Raw genomic sequence first — 24,437 nt, forward strand, 5'->3', positions numbered from 1 at the left:
ATACGGAAGAAATATGCAACATTTTCCACCAGAAAGCAGCAGAATATTTTTCGCATATAAAATCCCCCCTTAAGTGCATATTGTGTTCACAAGAAAAAAGTGTCATTTGTGTCATTTTAAACTTAAACTGAAACAGTTTTTGAAGAGCGATCAGTCATGTCATCAGTGTAGTAGAAAGATTTGGTGCTTCTTGTTTTTTGGGCTTTTAGTGTCTTGTATTGTTGTGTCTGTATTTTCATTTTGAGTTCTGAGTTTTGTGTTTTCAATGCATGTAACTATTGCTGAGTATGTGTTTTGTGAGGTCTCTTGTGTATTTGTTGTTGAGTTTTATGTATTGTTAAGGGGCCTATAGGGACTGGCATTGCAACTTAGCTAAGGATATAAATGCTTTGCTGTGTGGCTTTGGTTTATGTCACATCCCTGTTAAATTACCAATAGCTGTTTTAACTCTTAAATATTGATATTGACATCTGCCAAACCCCAGCATTGGTTATATGTTATGGTTTAGCATAGTCTTTAACCCTTATGCCCTCCTCAAATTTACGACCCTCTGGTGACCCTCGTGGCCAAAAAAGGTCACACACACAGATTTTTTTTCATAAATCTCTTAAACAACTTCAGACTTGTTGAAAACTACATTAAATCATTTTCAACATTTTAACCCTTTATATGCCAGTTTAAATATTTGAATTTTTCCATAATTTCTTCCAAAAAACACAAAAGATGATTTTTTTCCCCCCATATAATAAATATTATGTCAAATATTGGCAACAAAAACTGCTTTGAATGCATTAGTATTTTTAGGTAGTGCCAGATTAACCCTCTGGTGACCCTTGTGGCCAAAAAAAGGCCATACACACTAAAACTGCTATTAAATCACCGTACATCAATATTTTTCTTTCAGTTTTTCCCCCCATAAGTCTCTTAAAAAAAGTCAGATGTGTTGAAAGATACCAAACATTAAATCATTTTCAAAATGTTAACCTTAAAATCCCAGCTCCCTACAATTTATTTTATGGGGGGAAAAAAATCCTCTTTTGTGTTTTTTTGGAAGAAATTTTGGAAAACTTGAAATACATAAACTGGCATATAAAGGGTTCAAATTCTGAACAAGTTATTTAAGAGATTTATGGAAAAAAATCTGAAAAAAAATATTGATGTATGGTTATTTTATAGCAGTTTTAGTGTGCGTGGCCTCTTTTGGCCAGAGGGTCACCAGAGGGTCGTAAATGCACTAATGGAGTATAAAAGACATGTGAGGGTTAATGATGATGGATTTCAAAACTAAAAAGAAAAGTTCCTACAAAAAAATCATGCCTCAAGCTGTAACACAGCCAAAATAATCAACAAATGAAAAAAAAAAAAAAGAAGAGAAAAATGTACAAAAATTCCCGAGGAGGGCACAAGGGTTAAACAGTATGGTAGTGAGGCAGTGAACATATCTGATGCAGGTTGAGGTGTAACGCTTCCTGACACAACTAACTGAGCCAGAACTGCTTGTTTTACTGCAGGGCAAATAAACAAACCGTGTGGTGATTGGGCGAGTCTTTCATGCAGCCCTTATAGTTTGTCAGTGTGCCATGCAGCTAACACTATATCTTCGCGGTCCAGAAATAGTTTATTGTGGCGAGTCTTGGTACCACTCTTGCATAACTGTAGAATTACAGTGTGCTGCTGCTGCTGCTGTGTCCCGAGTGGAGTCAAACTGCCAGGCTTTTCAGGGATTTTCTTTGAGCAGAACGAAGTGTACCCTCCAGTCCTGTGAGAGTGTAATTTATTTTTTTCACACATGTAAAAAATAAATAAATCTACTCTTGTCATCGGCTTACAAACAGGGATAAAATGTGACTTGTAGGCTCGGTAACAGGACTGTGACGAGTGTTTTTTTTTTAACGGCTGCAGCTCCGTGTGTGTTTAATTCATGAATAAAAAACACGATTTAAAGGGAAGGTGTCGACTTCATTTGGGGCCAGTCCAATGCACGACGCCAGACGAGCATCAACTGAGTCACAAAACATCCCACATGAAGTGTCAGACGGGAGGATATACTCACCATGGTTGAAGATTGCGGAGCGAAACCGGTTGTTGCTGGAAGAATGGTCCATCTTTAAAGTTTCAGTTAGCGCCAACGGCTGCCTGCGACCTTCTTCTTCTTCTTCTTCTTCTTTTTTCTTTTCCTTCTTCTTTGGTATTTCCTTAATTTCCTCTCTCAATCCCAACACAACTGCAGTGAAATGACAGCCCGTGTGTTTGACCGGACAAACCCGTCCCCCTGCGTGTGTGTGTGTGTGTGTGTGTGTGTGTGAGAGAGAGTGTTGGTAGCACACACAAAAAACACACTCGCAGCCGTTCAGGCCGGTGACGTCACGAGCCGTTGCAGCAGCAGCAGCAGCGTCAGAATGAAAACAATCACACGTGGATGAGATGGGAGAAGGGTCACGTGCACCTGCAAGGGAAAAAAATGCATCTTTTTTTTCCCTCGCGAATTTATTAACAATGATGATGAGATTTTGTATATATCCTTTATTTAACCAGGTAAACGTCTCGTTGAATTAAAAAAATCTGTTTTCCAAGAGAGACCTGGCCAAGAAAGCAGCATAAAAAGTGACACGTTACAACATTTAAACACAGTTAACATAAACAATTAAATGCAAATACAGCCATCACAACAACACTGAAGGAGCCTCAGTAGAGACTTATAAGGAGCAGTCACACTGACCAAGAGAAATTATTTCTTTGTCCTTTAGAATCGATTTAAATTCACCGATTGTGATCAACTCAGACAATTTCAATTCATTTTGCAGATTCTTCCATGATAAAGGGGCAGAGTAACTAAAAGCTGTGCAATATTTTGTGAGCGTTGACCATGTTTATTTTGGTTTCGACACATGTATGCACACAGGTAAGAAAAAGAAAAACTAACCAATGAGAGCCTGCGAACATACAAAGACGGAAACACAGTCCAGTTTCTTAAGGCTCTGATTAGTTGCATTCTTGAAAAGCAGATCACCGTAATCCAGTAGAGGCAAAAACGTTGCAGATATCAAATATTTCCTTGACCAATAGGAGAAACAAGATTTGTTTCTAAAAAAGAACCCTAATTTTAGTTTCAGTTTTGTTGCAAGGCTTTCAATATGGGGTTTAAAAGACAGCTTCTTATCAATAGTGATCCTTAAATATTTGTAAGGATTATTGTTAGCTATGGCAGCACAGTACACAAAAAGGTGCAAAATAAAAACACAGACCAAAACATGAATACTATCACTGCCATACAGTCTAAAATGGTTACTGCTGGAATATTGCTATGATTTATTATTAAGGCTATAAAAACACTGGTGAAAGAAGTACTCTTTATTACTTAAATGTAGAAACACCATAGTCTAAAAATGCCACATTACAAGTATAATTACAGTATACAGATATATCTTCTATTATATATTTTTATTTACAAACCAGCAGCCATGTAAGTATTTATGTCATGTAAGTATTTTATGTATATAATGAATTTATGTTTATGTTTGTATATAATGTCTTGTTTTTTATTTGTATATCTTTGTGGCATTTGTAACTGAAGCTGCTGTGATGATAAATCAAGTCTTATCTTATCAAAATGTCCTTTGAAAGTATATTATTATAGAATACTTTATATTAAATTGACTTATCCAGAGAGGAATAGAAGTATGTCATCTTCTTTTTCTTTGATATGGTTCTGTTTTTTATCACTAATGAATATTTGTAGGAGCATTATCATGTAGCTCATCAATGTGGAATCACTTATAAATACCGTGTATACTATCGGGTAGATGAATGAATGAATGAATGAATGAATGAGTGTAATTATTCAGTAGCATAAAATGGAAATCCTCAAATTAAGTATTAAGTATGTCAAAATTGTACTGGGGTAGAGTACTTAGTTACTTTCCACCTCATTATAATACCAGCATTATTTCTGGCATTATGAAAACTTGCTGACAATACATCTGTACTTTTCAAATGTAAAAACTTACATGTTGAGTGAAATACTTACAGAGATATCGAGCCTTTTAATAAAGTGAAATATCTGAATACTTTTTCCACCTCTGGTATTATGCAGCATTTGTAGCTGTAGAATGGCACTAGAATGTATACATACACTGTCCACAAAGTAGCGAGATGAGCATCTGTATTTTGTGTTTTTAGATTTCTACTCTTTAATTTCAGCATAGAAATCAACAGTAGAGGTAAACAGTGACACCTGGTGGTCAGTTTGTTAATAGAGTTCTAATTCATTCAGCTTTTCTATTCAAAACAAATGCAAGCAGCACTTGTATCACTTTAATGTAGCCCACACGTTTTCTTTGCCAATTATAAAGTGCTCTTCTAGTGGGATTTTTTTCTCAGATTTTACACAAATTATTGGAGCTATCATACTTTGTTCCCTGTATGTGTGTGCATGTGTGCTTCAGTAGTAAAATAGTAAATGGACTGCATTCATATTAGGGCTTTGTATTGGTAAGAATCAGGTGATACAATACATAACATGATACAGGGGTTATAACTCAATATATTGTGACATGTTGTGACACTATAAGCAAGTTGATGCTTTTTAAAATCTAATTTAAGGAAAACTGCCATCGTATATAAAGAACACCTTATCATATGCATTGAATATGAGTTAATGACTGACTTTATGCAGTAAGAACACTGTGATCTGCATATACAGCATACAAAAATTTTGAGTCGTTATTTTGTTTTAGAAGCAACAGTTTTATTTTTAGCTGTGACAAAAGGAAAAAAAACAGTCGCCTCCTCAGAGTCTAAATGTTCACGTTCAAGATTAAAGTGCAGGAATTTTTTTCACAGCTTGTGTAAAAAAATTAAATAAGACAAAAAAAAAGAAATATTAAAATATCAAAACTAACAATGGAAATCTGGAAAATATAAATATGATACAGAACAAGATGAAATCTCATACAACACAGTATCAGCAATGATATTCAATCCACTTGAATCAGACTTGCAGTTATGATACATTAAAAAAAAAAAGGAAATCAGTTCATGTTTTCGAGTCGTTGGCAAGGCTAGCTTACAACAAAGGCACAGCATTGTTCAGAGGTAACGATCCTTTGCAAAGAAGTGCTGCGGCGACATTCTCATTGATCCTCAACACGTCCTCACAGACACACCTGACATGGCTCAGACAGGAATGGAGACAGAAACATGGCAAAGCCGCTCATGTACACTACATGCCCTCGGACGAACACACCAACCAGGAGGGTCTAGTTTTTACAGTTAAGTGTATTTTGTGTTATCAGCCTACACATGGACAGCAGGTTACATGCTTGTTGAGTCTCACTGGCAACTGTTGAAAGCTGCTTTCATATCAAGTTGCTGAATTAACTGAATTGTGAAGAAAGCTCCAGAAAAAGTTACGGCCCTGAGCCAAAAGAGTGCGATGAGGAGGTGAGACAGGCTAGTTTAAGTGCTCTATTATCAGAAAGACTAGCAGTGGGTGCAGCCTCTGTGGGCATCACAAGCAGTCAGGAACAACACAGGACATCATTCACAAAGGACCAGTCTGTAGGCAGCAGGCAGAGCTGGGACACCTCATCCTCTTGGTAGCAAAGACCTCTGCCAAAGCTTAAAAAGTAAAATATAATCCTTTTTTCTATAAAAGGATCCATCAGGCTCTGGCCAAAACTGTATTTAAAAGTTGAACCATGCACAAAAATGCATCTAAATGATCAGAAACTGTTTGCTATCAAGAGGAAGAATTTCCCAGATCCCATTTTTACAGTTGAAAGGCTCTATCAGTGTCTTGCATTCATTTATCAACCTGAACCGACATAATTTATTTCCTTATCACAAGTAGCCCAAGAGAGGAAATTAACAAACATGGCTTCAAACAGCCGTTTGGTAATATAGTGCAACTTAAAGTACTCAAATCTATACAAAAAGATTTCAGTGGTTTTATATATATAAAAAGCAACAGATGCTATGTTTTTTTTTCTCATTTCCTTTTTCGCTTGACTTTCTCTGCTGACTTTTTTTGTCTTTCATTCTTTGTTTTCTTATTTAAAATTACATCATTTAGAGACAAAATATAGCACAGTTTAGAAGCTGAGCAGACCTAGCTAGTACATCATGCAGCTCGTGAAAACAACAGCAGGAAAATTGAAAAAACAAACAACAAACAAACAGAAAAAAAAATAGATTAGGGACAGAAAATTGATTGTTAGAAGGTGCAAGAGAGAAATCTGACAGTGGAAGAGATTATTTCTGAGGAGTGCGCATATTTATGCAATGCACGCAGACAGATGCAAGACAGACGTATATATACAGTGATATTTACAGATAGTATTTACATGTAAACAAACAGTGGGTCATCCACAGGAGGAGAGACACGTGTGGACAGATAGCTGACATGATGAGGCAGTACCTGGTGATATTATCCCCACACCTGAACTACAGTACAGTACAGTACAGTACAGTACAGTACAGGAGACCAGAGTGAATAATTAACAGCAGACTGATTGCCCTCAAAACTCTCAAATCACTTATAATTAGAGTTGATCATAATATGTAGATTAAGTTTGATGTATTTAGACAATCCAGTATTACAATTAAGTTTACTCCAGCACATGAAAACTCCAACAAGGCCAATAAAATGTTGAGAAACGTGTTTTTGGATGACGGGAAACGACAGAATGGAACATTTACTGAGCTTGAACTGACGGTAGGAGATATTTTGCCGTAATAAGACTCCTCTTATCTCAATGTCAGAAGCCCCCAAACCTGCCACAGTGGTGAAAATGTAAAAAACAAAAACAACAAAACTTTCAGCTGTGCCCTATTGACTGCCGTCAAACTTTAACTCTCCTTAATTTCAACTGGTCGGCCAATAAAAATATGGCAATGTAGCGTACGTATATAAAATATGTCTGTACATTTACAATATTTAAAACATTTACAATGTCGCCAGCTATGTACACTGGTGTGTGTTTGAATGTAGAAGATGCCACATCGATATGAATGAGATACGCTAACAGCTCTTAAAACCGGGAGACATCGTACCAGATTTATGCAAAAAATGTGTACCTCAATGTGCTACACCATAAATGCGGGAGAGGGGCCACACACACACACACACACACACAGAGCTCGTAGTTTAGTACTAATGAGGACACGATGAACCAGGATCTGACCTGACAGCATTATTTACACTCATGCGCTCTTCAGTGAACTATTTAAAGCTTGAAAGGGTTTGTTTGACTTGTACAAGTGGAAAGCAAGTTGATCTCAACCATTGTGTCTTAAAAGGGAACCTCAGCATTTTTTTCAGTCCAAGTGAATAATGGGGACAGCAGTTTTTGAGATTGGTTCCCTATTGAGAGAGAGAGCTGCGGAAAAAGGGTGCAGTGTAATTGCACATGGCAATATACAGCCTCTAAAAGTGTTTGTTTTTGCCACTGACAGGCTCAGATTGTTTTCTGACAACATTATTGAAAATCTTGTTCTACAATCTCACAAGAGCTGACCTGTTGCTGGATGACAACAGTGGAAATGTGAGCGAGAGGAGAAGAGAGAGGAAGAGAGAGAGGCCATGAAGAGTTTGTTGTGTTTGAGTACAGAAAGCAGCAACCTGTGCTAACAAACACACTTTCGGCAGCTTCATAGATGTTTTTTGGATAGAGACAGGCTAAAGTTGTGGCTATAAATGTATCTATAATGGTTGGTACACTGCACCACCATGCAGACAGTCGGGGCTGCAGTGACTATTTTGATTAGAATGACTACTGTCAGCCAAGAGAAGAAAGAAATCCTGCACCAAAGCACATTTTCCTAAAGAAAAATGCTGATCCAAGAGTTTAGAGACGTGCTGCAGACAGATCAGAGGAAGGATAATGTTATTAGCTAAAGTTGACCTGGCCTCAGTACAGACATAAGTATGGCAGGATGAAGATAACTTCTCCATCTTTCCATAACATTGTCAGACTGTCCCATTAAAGCGCTCTCGCTCAATACCAAAGCAATGTCAAAAGCTGTTGTCCCCATTAGTCACTTAAAAAGAAAAGCATGGAAAAATAGGATCAGGTTTGAAAAATACAGAAGTTCCCCTTTAAGCAACATGCGGGCCCCTCTCTCCTTTGCATTTTTCATAAGTTTAGTTTCAATAATCAAACCAAAAGCAAAATCAAACCAAACTCTCACAGAAACACCTGCAAACACAAACTGCACAATGTGCTCTGTAGAGGCCCAACGTGAGGAGGCTGAAGGGTTGCCTCAAGCTTTGTTTTTTGGACTACATTATCCACATGAATATACACACTACAGTAAGTACAGTAAGTATTCTTGAATGGCCTGACCACTAACGTTAAATCGACATGATTCAAGAGCTGAGTCATGATTTGAAAGTTGGGTCTGATTGCATATGATGTTCCACTTCAGCTCCGGGAGCAGCAGAATCACAATATCGTAGTTAATGTCTCTTGATTTGACTTTGAATGTGTTTTTGTGTGTGCGTCTCGCACATGTGGCTTTTCAGATCCATGTTTTCCCCCTGAGTCTACTCAATAAGCCTCAGCCAGCCTCCGCCCGCAGCTTCAAACACGGAGGAGAATTAACACGACTCCTCCAGCCACTGCAACGCCCACGAGGCAGGCGATCGCTGCCCGTGTCGGGTCATCTCTAACTTCACACTCCTCCAGTCGTGTTGAGCCTTACTCCGGCTGCTCGGGGTGGGTGTGCAGGCCGTTTTCAGGGCGCGTGACTCTGTGGTTCTCCCAGAAGGCCTTGTGCATTTGGTCCACTTCAGACACCAGTGGTAGACCAATGTCCAAGTGCATCTTCAGGTTCTCAAGCCACTCCTCCAGTTTGGAGAAAGCAGGCCTAAAGGTAAAGAAGGCAGAAAGGGATCTAAGTTTAACATATTATTTTATTTCTTTATTCATAGAGGATTTAACCAAGCCTAGGAAGGCTACTGATGTGTGGATTTCAATGTGAATCTATGGTAGATGTCTCACCGTTTGTCTGCATCAAGGTCACAGCACACAGCAGCCATGGGGAAGAAGGCAGGGGGACAATCAGGGGGACAGAAGTGCTCAAGGAAGCCGGACACATTCAGTCCGAAGTCCATCGCCCTGGGGAGGTAGTCTGGGTCTGCGTTCACCCTGCCAATGACCTTCAGAGGGCAAGAAAAACAAATAGAGAGAAAGAGTTAAAGAGTTAATCATGGATCCTCATGTGCTGATCTGCTGAAAAGCAGTAAACACTCCAAACTGAAGCTGATAGTTTCCAGCAGACCACAACTACCGTTTGTGTGTCTGTCAGAAGCCACATGAAGACAACTTTACTTTCCTGCTCTCTCTAATCCCTGAAATATTCTCTGGCTAATGGTGTCCATCTGGGGAAGTCATATTCTGGCGCTTCTAAGTGACTGAACTAAACTGTTGAGCCCAAAACTAACCACATTTGAGACAGATTTTCATTTGGAAAGCAAATGTCTGGAATTTTGGAAAAGCAGGACTTTTTCCACATAAAATAAAATGGATTTACAAATAAAGGAGGGACCTGACATTTTGACAGATCACTGAATTTTTCCATATTTTACAGAAAACTTGTCAAAATACAAAGCTCAGAGCGAACAAAATGGAGTGCAGAACAGTTGTGCAACAATGAAAATCAGTCTTGTAGCTGAACCATGCTGGGAAAAGACATTAAAAACAGTTTTAGGTGGTCAACTTTGGAAAAATTCAATTAATATTAAAACTGCTAAATTATCTAAGTCCAGAGGGTTTAAAGGGGTTTAAAGGATTACATTTTTAAAGGAAAGCAATTTTACAAATGACAGGTAAGCAGAATTTTAAGCTTTATGGAAAAATGTATGAAGCAATTTTAGTTTTCCGAATCAAACAACAAACTCTGAAGTCCTAGTTGAGTTTTTAGAATATTTTGATGTTCCAACAAAAACCACATGTCCTTCAACTATCACTTTATATATGTCATTCTGCTCCTTTACAAGACTTTTGCTGCTGCTTTTGAAACTTGAATTAGTAATAAAACTGGAAGATCACTCACCTCGCAGAGCATGATACCAAAGGAAAAGATGTCTACTCTCTCATCGTAGCTCTTGCCTGGGAAGGAAAGAGGCAAAATCAGGCTGTTGTTCATTTTTAGGAGGAATACAACATATAGCTCTGCAGTTTTCATCTTAGGAAGGTGTGAATGAGTTTAAATAAATATTAATTGTGTCCCTGTAGATCTTACCATGGATCATCTCAGGAGCCATCCAGTAGGGGTTTCCCACCACAGTGTACCTCTTCCTGCGGTCAGGCTTCTTCAGGCCGGGCAGTTTACCCTGTGACAACCTCTCCTCGTGCTTATCGTCCACCATGAGCCGAGCGAGCCCGAAGTCTGCCACCACCACCGTGTTATTCTACACAAAGAAAATCAACCATGGCATTAAATGTTATTGTTATGCTGCAAGCATACATGAATGAATGAAACTTTCGAAATGCACAATATGGGGGAATTTTCACCTATCGACATACCAAAATGAAAAAGCTTTTAACAAAAGAACTTTCAGAAATACAAATACATGTATGAGGCTTCATTTACAGATAACATGTGGCTAAAACAGAACATAAACTGCAAAACTTCAAACATGGCTTAAAAAAAGTGGTGGTGGTGGTGGGGGTCTTCTAAATAAGTGATATTTGTATAACAATAACTAGGATATGCTTTATGCAAGAACACCTTATTGGTATGGGGTTTTTAGTTTGTGGTGTTACTGGCTGGACACTATTATAACTATAATAATTTGTAAAAATAGATGTGGGGTAACTATATGTCTCTGTTTGAGTCAAATAAACTGGAAGTTTTGGCTTTAAGTTACTTGTGTGGAGCTTGTTTTAAGAACGCTCAGTCTGTTACAGCTACTGCTAACAAAGCTCTCCTTTCTTTTTGTTTCAGAAGTGCCCCATCCAGTGACAGGTGAGCTGTGGTAAATCCTCAAAGAAAACATACTATATATACATAGGTATGACAGACACAGGAACATGTACAGGAATACACAGGTTCTTACCTCCCGGACTAGACAGTTGTGTGAGTTCAGGTCACGGTGGATTATGTTCATGGAATGCAGATACGTCTGAATGACAGATAGATGGACAGATAGTAGAGGACAGGAAGGCAGGAAAAAATAAACAGAAAAAACAGAAGCTTTTAGTGGTAATCTTAAACCCGTGCCAAGAGGAACAATCCTGCCTTGTTTCCTCGCTGGTGATTGAATACAATAATCCAGTCATGCATAGCATTCATCATTGTACTCGAATCAAGGGAAAATAGCAAGAGCCAATGGTCTAATCCTGCAGGAATTCATGCTGTAATCTCCATAGAGTGGGATGGAAAAGATTGTGCACGTTTTGTGTTGTAGTTCACAAACATGACCACTAGATGGAGACAGCAGTGAAGATAACATATCCTGCCTGTAAACATTTCAGTAAAATACATGCACTTTTCAGTCATTGAACTCACCATCCCAGCAGCTATGTCCTTGGCAAAACTGACCCGCTGGTTCCAGGGATAGTTGCTGTCCTGTGAGCACAAATCACAAGTTAATGTCTTCAGTGGCAGAAACTGTTGATGAATCATGACCTATAACGAAAACTTTGCACCTGCAAAACACAAAGACTCCATCTGAGGCGATACAAGACCAAACACTTTCCTTAATTACTAATAGGTCTACTGAATACATTTTACACACATTCTTGTACTTCTATCTTTGTGAGTTAATTGGGTTGTGATTTTTTGTTTTCAAATTCAGTTAGTTTAAATTAGTTTTTAGTGTGTGTTTGCTAGTTTTAATTAGTTTTTACTATTTTGAAATGCTTTAGTTTTAGTTTAGTTTTTATTAGTTTTAGTTTATTGTAATGGGCTATTTGTTGGGTGGGAGATTAAAAGAGGTCAGTGTAAATTTTGCCTTTATTTCCTTTGTCTGATCCATTTTCATTATGTATGAAAAAAGTTGACAAAGATGAAAACGAAGGACATTTTCTTTATAATTTAAGTTAGTTTTAGTTAGTTTTGTAACCTCACAATACAGTTTCAGTTAATTATCTTTTTTTTAAACGTTTTTATTTTTATTCCTATTTCTGTTAACGAAAATGTTTTCTCCAATTCTAGTTTTCGTTATTTCGTTAGTTTTTCGTTAACTATAATACACTTGTTCCCATGCCCCTTACCCTAACCATAACATAAACCTAATTGTAACCTTAACCTTAAAACAAAGTCTGAACTTTCAAACAAGCCTTTAAAGAAGGACCGGCCGAAATGTCCTCACTTCTCCAAAAAGTCCTCACTCTGTTGGTTAAAAACATGTTCCGGTCCTCACTATGTACGAAGTACAAGAATACACACACACACACACACACACACACACACACCCACACACACCCCTCTCACCATTTTCTTGATGATTTCTCTCAAGGTGCCTCCCTTTATGTACTCTGCGATGAAGTTGAGTCTCTTGTCCTTGTAGAGGACTCCGATGAACTTCAGCACGTTGGGGTGATCCAGGCAACGCATCACCTTCACCTGATGAAACAACCACACAAATGTTTACACACTCACACTGAATGCTGCTTGAGGATCTTGCCACTGAGCTGACTATCAGCAAGTTGATATGACAAAATAGTTTGACATTTTGGGAAATACACGTTCATGCTTTTCACATCATTGGATGAGGACATTGATACCACTTTATCACACAAATAAATATGAAGCGAATGCCAGGACTTGGTTAGCTTAGCTTAGCATAAAGACTGAAAAACAGCCTGGTTCTGTCTTTAGGTAACACAGTGCACCTCTAAAGCTCACAAATCTACATATTGTATCCTGTTCGTTGAATCTGCACAACAACTGAAGTGCAAAAATAAAATAAACTAAGGTCAAAAGATGCATATTCAGTCAGTCTTTTAAATGTGCAGACTGAATTTAATCAGGCGGACTAAGGACACAGTCACTTTCATTCTACGCGAGCAAAGTGGCGAATAAAACATTCGCTTTTGGTGACAAAGAAAATTTTAATCTTGGAATAAGACGGAGTTCAACTTTGGTGACGAACAAAAGTGTCAGCCTCAACCCTTAGCTGACAAGTGTGTGTGGTTGACTTGGCTGTCATTGGCTGTAGTTTTCTTAGTGAGCCGAGATGAAGACATTAACTGTTGCTGTGTCTGACCAGCTGGTGATATATTGCATGATATTGGCCGTGAAAAGTAAACACTGCCATTCTCCTTCTCCTCACCAATAACAACACCAGAATATTTATTTTTTGCTCTTCAGTTTATGTATTTCTGTTGTGAAACCTGATTTTGGTGTGAGTCACATGCTGCATTGACCACAATCATCATGAATATCGAAATGAATCACCTACTTGACAAACTGATATCTTTAATATCAGCTTTAGTTGGTTATGATTTTTGCACCAAAACAAATTCTGTCCCAAATTCTGCTCTATTTGTTTTAATTTGAAAGGCAGAATAGAAACCTAGTTGAAAATTGCTAAATAAAGTGCCAAACAAAGGCAAAGCTACCCAGTATTAGTGGTGTAAGAGGTTACACCACGGTGTTCACAGCACTTCTTCAGTATGACAGTAAAACATTTCCCTCCCTGAGGGGTCGGGCTGTGAGGGAGGAGGAGTCAGGTCACTATTACACACACATAAACATGAAATATTACCCTTTAAGTGTCTTGGTCTGAAATTTGTGGTGCATTCCTTTCTCAAACAAGATCACAGGAGACTCGGTAATGTGAGACTTGGGCCACCTACCAACAAACAGCCAGCGGGAGTAATAATCAAGCTTCGTTGTGGTCGAGGTTTGTTTTATAGCCGCTCGTTCTACTCTGTCACTGTTTACACCAATTACAAAGCAAAGACTCAGTGTTATCATGACTTAAAAATAAATCTAATAACCCACACATATGGGAACAATTTTCCTAAAATTAGAAAGTTGTGAACTGGATGAGTGATTCTACGATACTGAACATCAAACAGGAACATCAGCAGCAATTCAGATCACTTCAAGGGTAAAAATAACTCACAAAGTCTTACAGAAGTTTAAACTTCTGCGAATGATTCACTCTCTGTTATCTCCTCGGATTAATGGAAGGACAGGAGGAGACGGAGCTTTTTGTGTGAGGTAAAATAAGTTCTGTCATCCATCATTTTTTTAGAGAAAGGACTGTGTTCATACTTTCTTTCGTCCTATTTCAGAGGTAATTTCATGAATTTTACTTTCATTTATCTAGGCGAGAGAACTCCTTTTTTATTCAGTCATGCCCTACATTCACACAGAGGAGCTGCTAATTTTAACTACAACGTTCAGCTTCTGGTCTTGTACAAAAAACATTTTCTTTTCCCTACTCAGCACAGATTTTCCCAACTGGACTAGAAACTCAAAAGAAACTTGCTTCACGAACTTCAGTGTACTGATTGCCCTCATTTTGAACTCAACTGACTAAAATTATGTTTGTGGTCAAGTAAATGATTTATGAACATAGTGGTAAAGTATTTTTTTAGGTCAACATTTACTGATTTAATTTTCTCTTTAGGATGAACCCTTGATTCAGCTTCTAAACAGGTCGCTGTGTACAGCCAATACTCTTTAAAAGTAAGTGTAACTTTCCTGCATTAAAATGTCTAATAATTATATATTTTTTGATGCATCATGTTTTGATTTTGTTATATATTATGTTTGTATTGCTTTGTTACATACATTATCCCAAATGTTTGCAAAATTTTTCAAACCTGGATATATCTATAATTTTAATCAAGGACATGCTTTCTGTCCATTGTCTGTCAATAGAGTCTGATCCCCTCCAAGATTGTAATTGTCGTGAATTGACTTCTCAACCAGTTTTAAGCCACATTTTTTCAATACACTTTTTAAATCTTGGTTGTTTTTAACAAAATATTTTAACCGGATAAAGGATTTTAGTCATAGAAATGCCTCAAGTTACCAGAGAAAAAACCTGAACAAACATTAGTGGCAGCTCATGAAACTCATTATTTGATATTTTTACCAGTTTCAACCACTGAGTCTGTTTGTTCTGGAGAGAGGAGACCACTGCAGATAATTCGGCTCCTGGTAAAAACCTCCCGAAGAATGAACAATGAAGGAACCCTAACTGGGAGAAACTGACTGTATGGTCTATTTCCACTTACCTCTTTCAGGAATGTTCTCTGTGTCTCGTCATCAAAGCGAATCAACTCCTTCATCACCATCACCTCCCCTGTCTCTTTGTGTGTCACCTATAACAATTATGCACAAAAGCAACAACAAGATGAGCTACAAGCTAGGAGCCTGAAACAGGGAGTTAGTTGTTCATTCCACTTTTTGTGTGTCAGAAAGGGAAACAGACATTTTTAAAACTGTGTGATGTGTTACTAACACCAACAAATACATACTCCTTCTTTAGAAACTTTATTTTTTATTGTATTTTTATATTTTATTGCTTGAAGTATGCCTAGGTTGTTCTTTTTATTTAATTGTGTTGTCATTGTCTATGTGTGTAATGCTGCTGCTACACTGTAATTTCCCAGCTTGGGATAAATAAAGTATATCTATCTATCTATCTATCTATCTATCTATCTATCTATCTATCTATCTATCTATCTATCTGTCTGTCTGTCTGTCTGTCTGTCTGTCTGTCTGTCTGTCTGTCTGTCTATCTATCTATCTATCTATCTATCTATCTATATATCTATCTTGCTCTCTCTCTCTCTCTCTCTCTCTCTCTCTCTCTATCTATCTATCTATCTATCTATCTATTTTAACCTTCTGCTTCCCCACAGTCGTCTTACTTATCTCAATGCTGCCCCCTTCTGGGCATTATGAGTATGACTTGCTGCACATATACATCCATACTTTACATACAGCTAGCAGTGTCTCTGCCCTCAAATCTACCTTGATGGCTTGGCCAAAGCAGCCCTTTCCTAGCACCTCTCCATGGATGAGGTCAGATGGGCGGAAGATGCGGTGCGTCCGGTTGGACACAACACGGAGCGACTCTGATCGATTGATGTCCTTCCTCTGGGAGATGGGGGACGCTGCGTTGCTGGAGCCTGGTGACTTATCAATACTGTAGCTCCTCCTGGAGGGTGAGAGGAGAGACAGGAAGAGTGGCAGGAAGAGATATAAGAGAAGGGAAGGGGTGAGGAAGAGGGGAGCAGAATATTTAATTACAGTTGCTGCTGCTAGGATCTGACTGGTAATTACAGAAGTTTTCATCTAAGTGTTATAATTATCAAGGAACAGTGCATTATATGTGGGCAGAAAGAAGCTCATACACTCAACTGTTCTATTATGTTGCCAGTGGTGGAAGAAGAACTACTCTAGTAAAAGTATTATCAGCAAATTTAGTTAAAGTACATAAAAGTAAAAGTAGTTATTGCACAGTAAAAACCTTTCCTGTCAGTGTTTGACTATTATATATTATTTTTTGGATATTACCAGTAATAGTATTTTATTGTTGCTATAGGTGTAAAAAGTTGTGCTTATTTTAACTTCTTTATATACTTTAGGGTAGTTTAACCTACGTTAGTGCATCATATTGTATAATATGTAGCCTACAAACATATGATGATTTTTTTTGGCAATTAAATATTTAATCTATACATTTAGCTGTAGGGGTGGCTTTGGCTGAGGAGGCAGAGCAAACGGTCAAAATTTCTCACTAACAAAATCTGCTACAAGCACCACTAAATCTGTTTCTTACGTGATGATGCGGGATCTTAGGCTGTTGATGTCAGGATTGGGGGGTTGCGTGATGGGCAGGATGGGGCTGGGGCCCTCTGACAGAGGGGTGGACAGGGGACCGTCCCTTTGCTCTTCAGCCTCTGAGGAGCCTCCCTCCTGGCCCAGACTGTGAGGGTCGTGTTCGATGGTGAGCTGCAGCAGCCGGCTGGTCTCCTGGATCAGCAGGTCGATCTGGAGAGGGAGAGTTCAGATGGGTTAGTCGGCAGCAGAGAGTGTTCCTATAGGCAGGAGTTAAAAGCTTTACAGTGCTGCAGTGAGTAAAGAATGAGATTTCCATTGTGTGCTCAATACCTCATCCAGTGGGACATTGTGAATGGGCGTCCCATTGATTTCGAGGATCCTATCTCCAACATGAATGGAGTTTTTCACATCTGGACTGATGCAGTCTGCGTCCACCCTGAATAAAGAAGAATTAGCAGAAAAAATTAAGAAATAACTCTTCGACTCTTTCTGCACACAGTGACACATTTTAATTTGGACACAGACCTGAGATCTGATAAAGTGTTAGCTCATTTGAATAACAGTGACTTAGATTTCTGCCCATTTCCTTTTTCCTTCCACTCAGTTATGGATTTTAATCTCACTGTCTACCCTTCTTCATCCTTTGTCCTTTGACCATATTGACGTCTTCTGGAGTCATAGTCTCTTCACACAATGACAAGGCAAACACACACACACACACACACACACACACAGAAACATGGGCCAACAGACTCACTGGGAGACTCTGACAGTGTGTCCGTGATCAGGGCTGTAGCCGTTGGTTGGGCTGAGCGGCTGGTCAATGGCCACAGAGAAGCCCCGCCCTCTGCGCCCGTTATTGCCCTCTGCGGAGGCTGGGATGGACACGAGTGTGACGGTGTGAGGGATCCGTGAGCATGGCGAGTCCGGCAGGGACACCGGGGTGACGATGGTCTGGTAGTAACAGTGACCGCTGGAGCCAGAGAGGAAGAGGAGGGAAGGAAGAGGAAGAGTGATGTTATCAGTGTTATTATTATTGAGAAATGGGAACCGGAGTGTCCGTCTCTAAAGCTGTCCATGTAATCATAAGGAGGACATCAGGTCATTACAGAGAGTTTTATAGCATCACATGTTGTTTACAAGATGTTGCTTTCACTGTGTTGGAAAACACTGACTGACTATTATTACCCCGAAACACGAAGAATGCTCAGAATGTACGGAGGACTCATGAAACAGTTATGAAATGATTCAAAACTAACACACCAGAGCTGAAATAATTTGATTTGAATGACCTTCTTTTTTCAGAACACTTTCACCCAATCTGGTAAACCTCTTAATAAATTTGATGATCTGAGACAATCACACTGTCATCATCCACTTCCACTCAGAGACGAGGACAAAGGCTGCTCTGTCTGTATGTTTCTCTGTGTAGTGCGGCTTGTTCCACATTGAATCTTCTGTTTTTGAAGCTTTAGGGTATGACAGTCACACAAACACAAAGTACACTAGTCAAGAAAAGCTTTAACCTCAAACAGACACGAAAAAAGTTCTGAGAGAGAAATTATTTTCTTAATGGACTTGATTTGAATTTGCAGGTTTGAGCCATTGGAGCCATCTGTTAGAGCTGTTAATATGTTAATACAAATAATCTTCTCTGACTGCATCTTGAGTGATTCACCACAGTGCATCTGTCACCAACTTAAAAATGCCTGTACTTTGAGCAGCTTCTTGTGCTCATCTTCATGTGTATTTGGTACAAAATAACAAAAAAGAAGCACCAGGTTTTAAAGCTCAGAAGTGTGGTAAAAAAAAAGTGTGGTTGCTGTTAAATTTCACCATGCATTGAATCAGTTGTCACCACAGTTGGTTTTAATGTCGACATAAAGTCCTTTGAAGCCCAAAATAAGCTGCATAAATTTAAGATTTTGTCAAGCAACTGCAGCTTTGGCTTTTGATTCGTGCCTTTTATTGAGCTTCAAAGGGATTTCAAGTTGGATTAGTTTATTGCAGAAGAGAGAATTTGGAAAACTAACTAAAAAAAGAAAATAATTGTTTGGTAAATTAGGGGGAGAATACAGTTACCATACCACAAACTGCACAAGCTTTGATGTGCCAGAGTGAAAACATGAGGCCCATTAAAGATGAATGTAACAAGGTTTATCTCACAGTATTATTTGATTTGGACAGACTTTGATATTTGGGTGCCTCTCTTATAATATTGGCTTACCAGTAGAGTTTGGATCTCTCCACCAGAGCGTATGTGTCTCCATCACCGATGAACGCCCTGCAGTTCAGACAGGTGAAGCATTCTGGGTGATATTTCTGTTCTCCTGCAACCTGTTAAAAGAGAAACCAAAGACAGTTAAGAGAGTTAAAAGGACATTCTGCCTTCTACGTTTTGTGATGATTCGATGAACAGGGATGTCAAATTGATTGTTTCCTGATTTTACTAGTGGAAACACTGCAGGGCAGGCATTCACAACAGTGGTTTTGCCGTGACCAGAGCAACGTGCAACATGAGGCTTTAATAACTGGTGGGAGAAGTAGGGCGAGGTCTGGACGCTGAGGGTAATACTGAGAGCCGGGAGATTGAATTTGCTGCTGCCAGATCCCCCTCTGAGAGCTTAGGGCAGTTTTGCAAACAAGAGAGGGAATTGAGTTATGGCCAAAAAGCAGAACAGGCAATGAGCAGATTAATCACAGTGGCAGATCCGAGGACGAAGCTGCTGCTGGATGTTTCAGCTCTGGGTCTTCTTCAGTTCAACAGGAAGAAACCAAATACTGTTAAAATGATCAGATAGAGCTTAAAAATAATGAAAAGATCTACTCCATCCTGTAAAAACCTTCCCACTTTTATGGCTGCTCATTAAATCTGTTTGTCCCTGCTTGTTGTGACTGATCGACTCAGAAATCGATTACTTGGCCTCCACATATATCAACATCGACCCCTTTTAACTCCTTCAGGTAATTTCTCGCCCATCAATGCAAATGATCCACCCACTCAGATACCTGACGACTTCTATGATTAAACATGAGCTACCGACGATGTTAAGCACGAAAGGTCAAGTCCACATGAGCTGTTTGCTCCCCGGAGACTGTGCTTGTGGTTTCATTTTGTGCTTTAAGTGGCAAAAAATTTTGGATGGGAGGGAGTGGGCCGTCTGACAGCACATCTCAACTGCAATGATCTGCAATGCTAATTCAGTATACTGAGAGTAAGGAGGGGCATTTAATGGAGGGGTGCTGAACAAAGACCAATCAATTAAACAAGAAGGAAAAACACAGACATTTTGTATTGTCTCATTAATTAAAAAGAAAACAGAGAATCGCTTAACATTTAGAATATACTAATAAATAACTCCGATCATAAACACTTTTTACGAATTTATATTTTTCAACACCAGATGACCAAATTCATTGCCACGATTCTGAGATCCGGCCTCAAAAACGGACTTAAAGACGACAGCAGAACTTTCAATGGCCCAAAGAAAGAAATGCTACCCTCTAAATGATCCATAAAGGTGGAAAAAAAACTGAAAACTGAGACAAAACGGAAGAAAATGTGAAGATCAAAGAATCAATAAAATCATTGAGAACAGCCATATGTCTGGTGCCCCACCCTCCTCAGGGAGCAGCAGTGAGGCCACGAGCACACACACCGACAGATAAACACATGCTGATGGCCCTCAGGCTGCAGGGAGGAAGACGCTGTACAAGCATATTAATTAACAGCTTTTTAACTAATTAATCTGAGCAGAACCTTCCAGCAAAATACCAGAAACAACATGTCAACACTTGGTTTACATACAAAGAGCCACATAACACCCTGACTTTACTCTGTTCTCGGAGGAAATGGTTTGTTATTATTAATTTTCTTTCTTTTGTAGTGAGAACGATAAAGACTGACCTTGCAACGAATAAATGACACAGAATAGGCAACATGCAGATTCAGAGGTTGTTTTATCCTTTCAATGTTGTTTCATGGTCAAGCTGATAACGCAACATTACAGCAGAGAGAGAGAGAGAGAGAGAGAGAGAGAGAGAGAGAGTGAGAGGAGAAAACAGATGTAATGACTTTGTAATGGACGAGGGAAGAAAGCAGCTGCAGGGCGTATTGACCAACTTAATTTCTTTATTTGTCCTTCAAGCAGCCTCATAAAGAGGAGCAATAAACAATTACTGTCTGCTATTGCCAGGGAGTGTAAACACAACGCATCAGAAGATCGAAGGTATCAAAGAGAGATGGGTAAAGAGCACCTAAAGACGTAACCACAGTGGAGTGATCATTTTGAAGCTGTAAGCTATTTTATCATGATTTTTAGCATTAGAGTAGTTTGTGGATAGCTGTGATTTTTCTCTCTTAGTCAATGTGTATAAATGCGTGTGTGTGTGTGTAGCTGGGTGTGTGTATGTGTGTGTCACTTAGGTGCAGCCCTACAAATGGGAAAGACAGGAAGAGAGGACAGCTGGACGGAGATGAAAAGGGTGTGTGGCTCTGCACAACCTGACACTGAGTGTGGCTGCCATTTGCTTGCCAGGCAAGCATGACACACACACCCAGCTACACACACACACACACACACACACACACACACACACACACACCCATTTGACAGGCGACAGCTGCTGTGTTCACATTTAGGACATGCTTCCTCCCCAAAGAGTGGATATAAAGACAGAGAGACAGAGAGAGAGAGAGAGAGAGAGAGAGAGAGAGAGAGAGAAGAGAGAGAGAGATTTCAAAATGAATTGTCAGTCTATGTGATAAAATCAAACAATGTGACTGCTTGATGGATTTCAAAAGACATCACATGCATTAACAGTCCACGGTTCCACCATCTTCGCTCCACACAGGCGCTGTGTGAACAAAGTGCCTTCAAGCCTCACAGAGAATATTTCAGTATTTTTGTATTAGCTCATCATGCTCACGAGTGTTTGGCCGCGTGTTATCCGGTCATGTAGGCTCGTGGCCTTTTCTAGTGACTATAAACCAAACCGTGTACACATGTTTCCCCAGGGGAAGGGTGCACGAGTCGATGGGATCCAGGAGTAACTGGTTCAAACTGCAGCACAGTGTTCAGTTGCTGGGATAACTGATAGAATCATGTTTTTGTAGTCATGCTCAAGTTATTATACTTGACTTGTTAGTCCAGTATTTCCCAAGCTTTTCTCCTTCTGACCCCCAAATACAAAGTGTACTACTTCATTATTTGATTTGGTAACACTCAAGAGAGTTTTTTCCTCCTCAGATGTTTAATTTGAACTTTTAGAGGCCTGTACTGGGTTGGAGCAGCCATTCATCAAATTAGAAATTTGCTTAATTGGGCTGTATTATTAAAACTCTTCTTAGTTAGTACTGATGGAAGACTAGCTATGTGCAAATCGGTTGCTGTAGCATTGTCAAAAAACTATGGGAACAGAAAGACAGTGTACCATCACGCAATAATAATATTATTCTCAAAAATCACAGTTTTAAGGACCAAACGACAAGGGGTGCAAGAAAATACTGATACATTATCTTATATTATGTTTTGTGATTCTGTATTTTTTTTCTCAAAAACAGCATTGATTTTAAATAAACACTTAAATGCAAAGATTTGTAACAGGCAGATGCACAAAAAGTTAGGATGTTTCAGGGACTGTGAAGTTTTTATTAGCTCAGAGTTAATGCATATGAAGGTGCATACCTAATACTACAGTTTTCCAAAAAATTAGACTAAAATAAAAAACTGCAATATATCGCTTGCTTACCATTTCTCGTTTCTTACCCCAGTAACGAACCCGTTTATGGGTTCCCCACTACTTAGTTAAGAAGCCCAATTTTTTTATTTGGAGTGTGACGATGCTAACTGCACTGCAAAAAAACTACAGACAATGGCCATCCATAGAGACTGCCAGCTTTGCATGTCAGGGTCTTTGAGCTTTATTTGTTTTTTTACTGATTTATTTGTGTGACCTCAAGGTAACTGTGGAATGTGAAAGAACCATTTCAAGTCATTTGGAGGAATTTATGGCGGTCTAATGCTCTCAGCGACACTAAACAGCTAAGAAACATGTTGGTAGTATTTCAGGGAAGCTTGACAACTCATTCAGGCCATCAGTCACCCATGTTTACATTTCCTGAGTGGAGTTCTGGGTAATCACTTCTCTGGAGATTATGACTAGTTTGCAGCTAATGTTAAATGTTTAGATTTGATTTGAAAAACTAAAAAGTCAAAATGACTCACAGGCTACCAAAATGACTCAAAGGTCACTGAAGATTTTAAATAATGATATAGAGGAAAATAATTTAAATAAACCTTTTTGTAACCCCAAACAGTTGATAAAACATCTCGCAATCTCTCACTTCTGCTTTTAAGTTGCTGTTTTTATTTGTCAAGTTTCAAACTGAATCGAATGGTTTCTATTTGGCCCTTATGACATTTTCATCACATTTCAGATTTTCCCTGTGACATTTTCAAATTTCCTCACATCATTTCACATTTCCCTTGTTTTTATATTTGGTAATGAAAGAGGCGTGATGTGTGTGTCATGAGTGTTTGACTGCCAAGTGTCTGTAGTAAAAACCACAGATGAAGTGAACAGTTCAATCACAAATCAAGGAAAATACTTGAAAATTCAGGGAAAGGTGGTTTTCAGAGTGATGGAGATGAGTATTAACTCATCACTTTCCAGGCATTTTAGGCTCATTATCATGACAGTAACTTTAAAAGGAGGAAATGTTGCATGGGGACTATAAAAAAAACGAAAGTTTTTTTAAAGTTCACTACACATTTAACATTTGACTCATCAGACAGCCTGTTGCATCTGATGCTGCAGAAAAGATTAGAAAAGATAACGTATGTCTGGTGTACACTACATGACTTGTAGTTAGATCACTCTACTGTTCACATTACACAAGTTTATGTCTTTTAATTTTGAGTCGTTGTGATCACACTACACAACTGACTGGTGACAGGGGGTCACACACTACAAGATCTTTCACCAGGAGGAATCACTGATGAGTATGTCTGGTCTCCAACAGACGCAAGAAGTGAGACGAGAAGTGAGACGATAAATGTACGACCATGCATCTCTGAAGAACTATCCTTTAGACATGTTTGTTGATGTTGTTGTTGTTCGTCCACGTTCTCAAAAAATGTTTCCACACATCTTTACTATTTATAGCATTTTAGGTGCTAAAACAACTTTTGCAAATACAACACATACTGTAGTATCCCCATCACTACAGGTGACCCCCTGCCAAGTTTCCTCATCCAACTGTGTCCTGTGCTCTCATTGGCTGTAGCTCCCAGATTGACTCCCAGACAAGTCCAGATAATCAAACTGTGTGTATCGGTGAGCCTTAAAAGCACTGATTTTGCCCCACTGATCTGGGGCTTTTGTTGGGGAGTTCAGAAAAGTGAATAGAACAGGGAGTGAAAATTCATGGTTAAACTCATATAGTGAGAACTTCAGTTACTTATGATATTTGATAAATCCTTAAAATAAACTGAAACTCACTGCTTCCAGCCTCTTCAATGTGAATGTTTACTGGATTTGATTTATTTGTGTGATACTTTACAGAGCAAACAATTAATTTAAAACTAGTACAGCATCAGGTTGTGCATATTCAAAGGTTGGAAGTGATAAGTCATGACTTAAGATCTTCAGTACATGTGTGTTAGTGCATGTGTTTA

At 38.9% G+C, this 24,437-nt stretch overlaps 1 protein-coding gene across 2 annotated transcripts in view; it reads right to left on the reverse strand.

The window, feature by feature from the left end:
* Nucleotides 1-4,843: 4,843 nt before the first annotated feature.
* limk1a (LIM domain kinase 1a) overlaps nucleotides 4,844-24,437 on the reverse strand; it is a 70,206-nt gene continuing 50,612 nt past the window's right edge. For both annotated transcript variants that reach the window (XM_059331009.1, XM_059331010.1), the window contains 13 exons: nucleotides 18,986-19,095; nucleotides 17,516-17,731; nucleotides 17,089-17,194; nucleotides 16,757-16,968; nucleotides 15,946-16,132; nucleotides 15,204-15,290; nucleotides 12,442-12,573; nucleotides 11,515-11,574; nucleotides 11,063-11,128; nucleotides 10,246-10,414; nucleotides 10,057-10,112; nucleotides 9,003-9,160; nucleotides 4,844-8,868 (listed from right to left, as the gene is read on the reverse strand). In XM_059331009.1, the coding sequence (XP_059186992.1) occupies nucleotides 8,700-8,868; nucleotides 9,003-9,160; nucleotides 10,057-10,112; nucleotides 10,246-10,414; nucleotides 11,063-11,128; nucleotides 11,515-11,574; nucleotides 12,442-12,573; nucleotides 15,204-15,290; nucleotides 15,946-16,132; nucleotides 16,757-16,968; nucleotides 17,089-17,194; nucleotides 17,516-17,731; nucleotides 18,986-19,095 (1,728 nt within the window). In that variant the 3' untranslated portion in view covers nucleotides 4,844-8,699. The remainder of the gene's footprint in view (nucleotides 8,869-9,002; nucleotides 9,161-10,056; nucleotides 10,113-10,245; nucleotides 10,415-11,062; nucleotides 11,129-11,514; nucleotides 11,575-12,441; nucleotides 12,574-15,203; nucleotides 15,291-15,945; nucleotides 16,133-16,756; nucleotides 16,969-17,088; nucleotides 17,195-17,515; nucleotides 17,732-18,985; nucleotides 19,096-24,437) is intronic.

The sequence above is a fragment of the Centropristis striata genome, chromosome 4 (genome assembly GCF_030273125.1).
Source record: "Centropristis striata isolate RG_2023a ecotype Rhode Island chromosome 4, C.striata_1.0, whole genome shotgun sequence".
In the NCBI taxonomy this organism is placed as follows: domain Eukaryota; kingdom Metazoa; phylum Chordata; class Actinopteri; order Perciformes; family Serranidae; genus Centropristis; species Centropristis striata.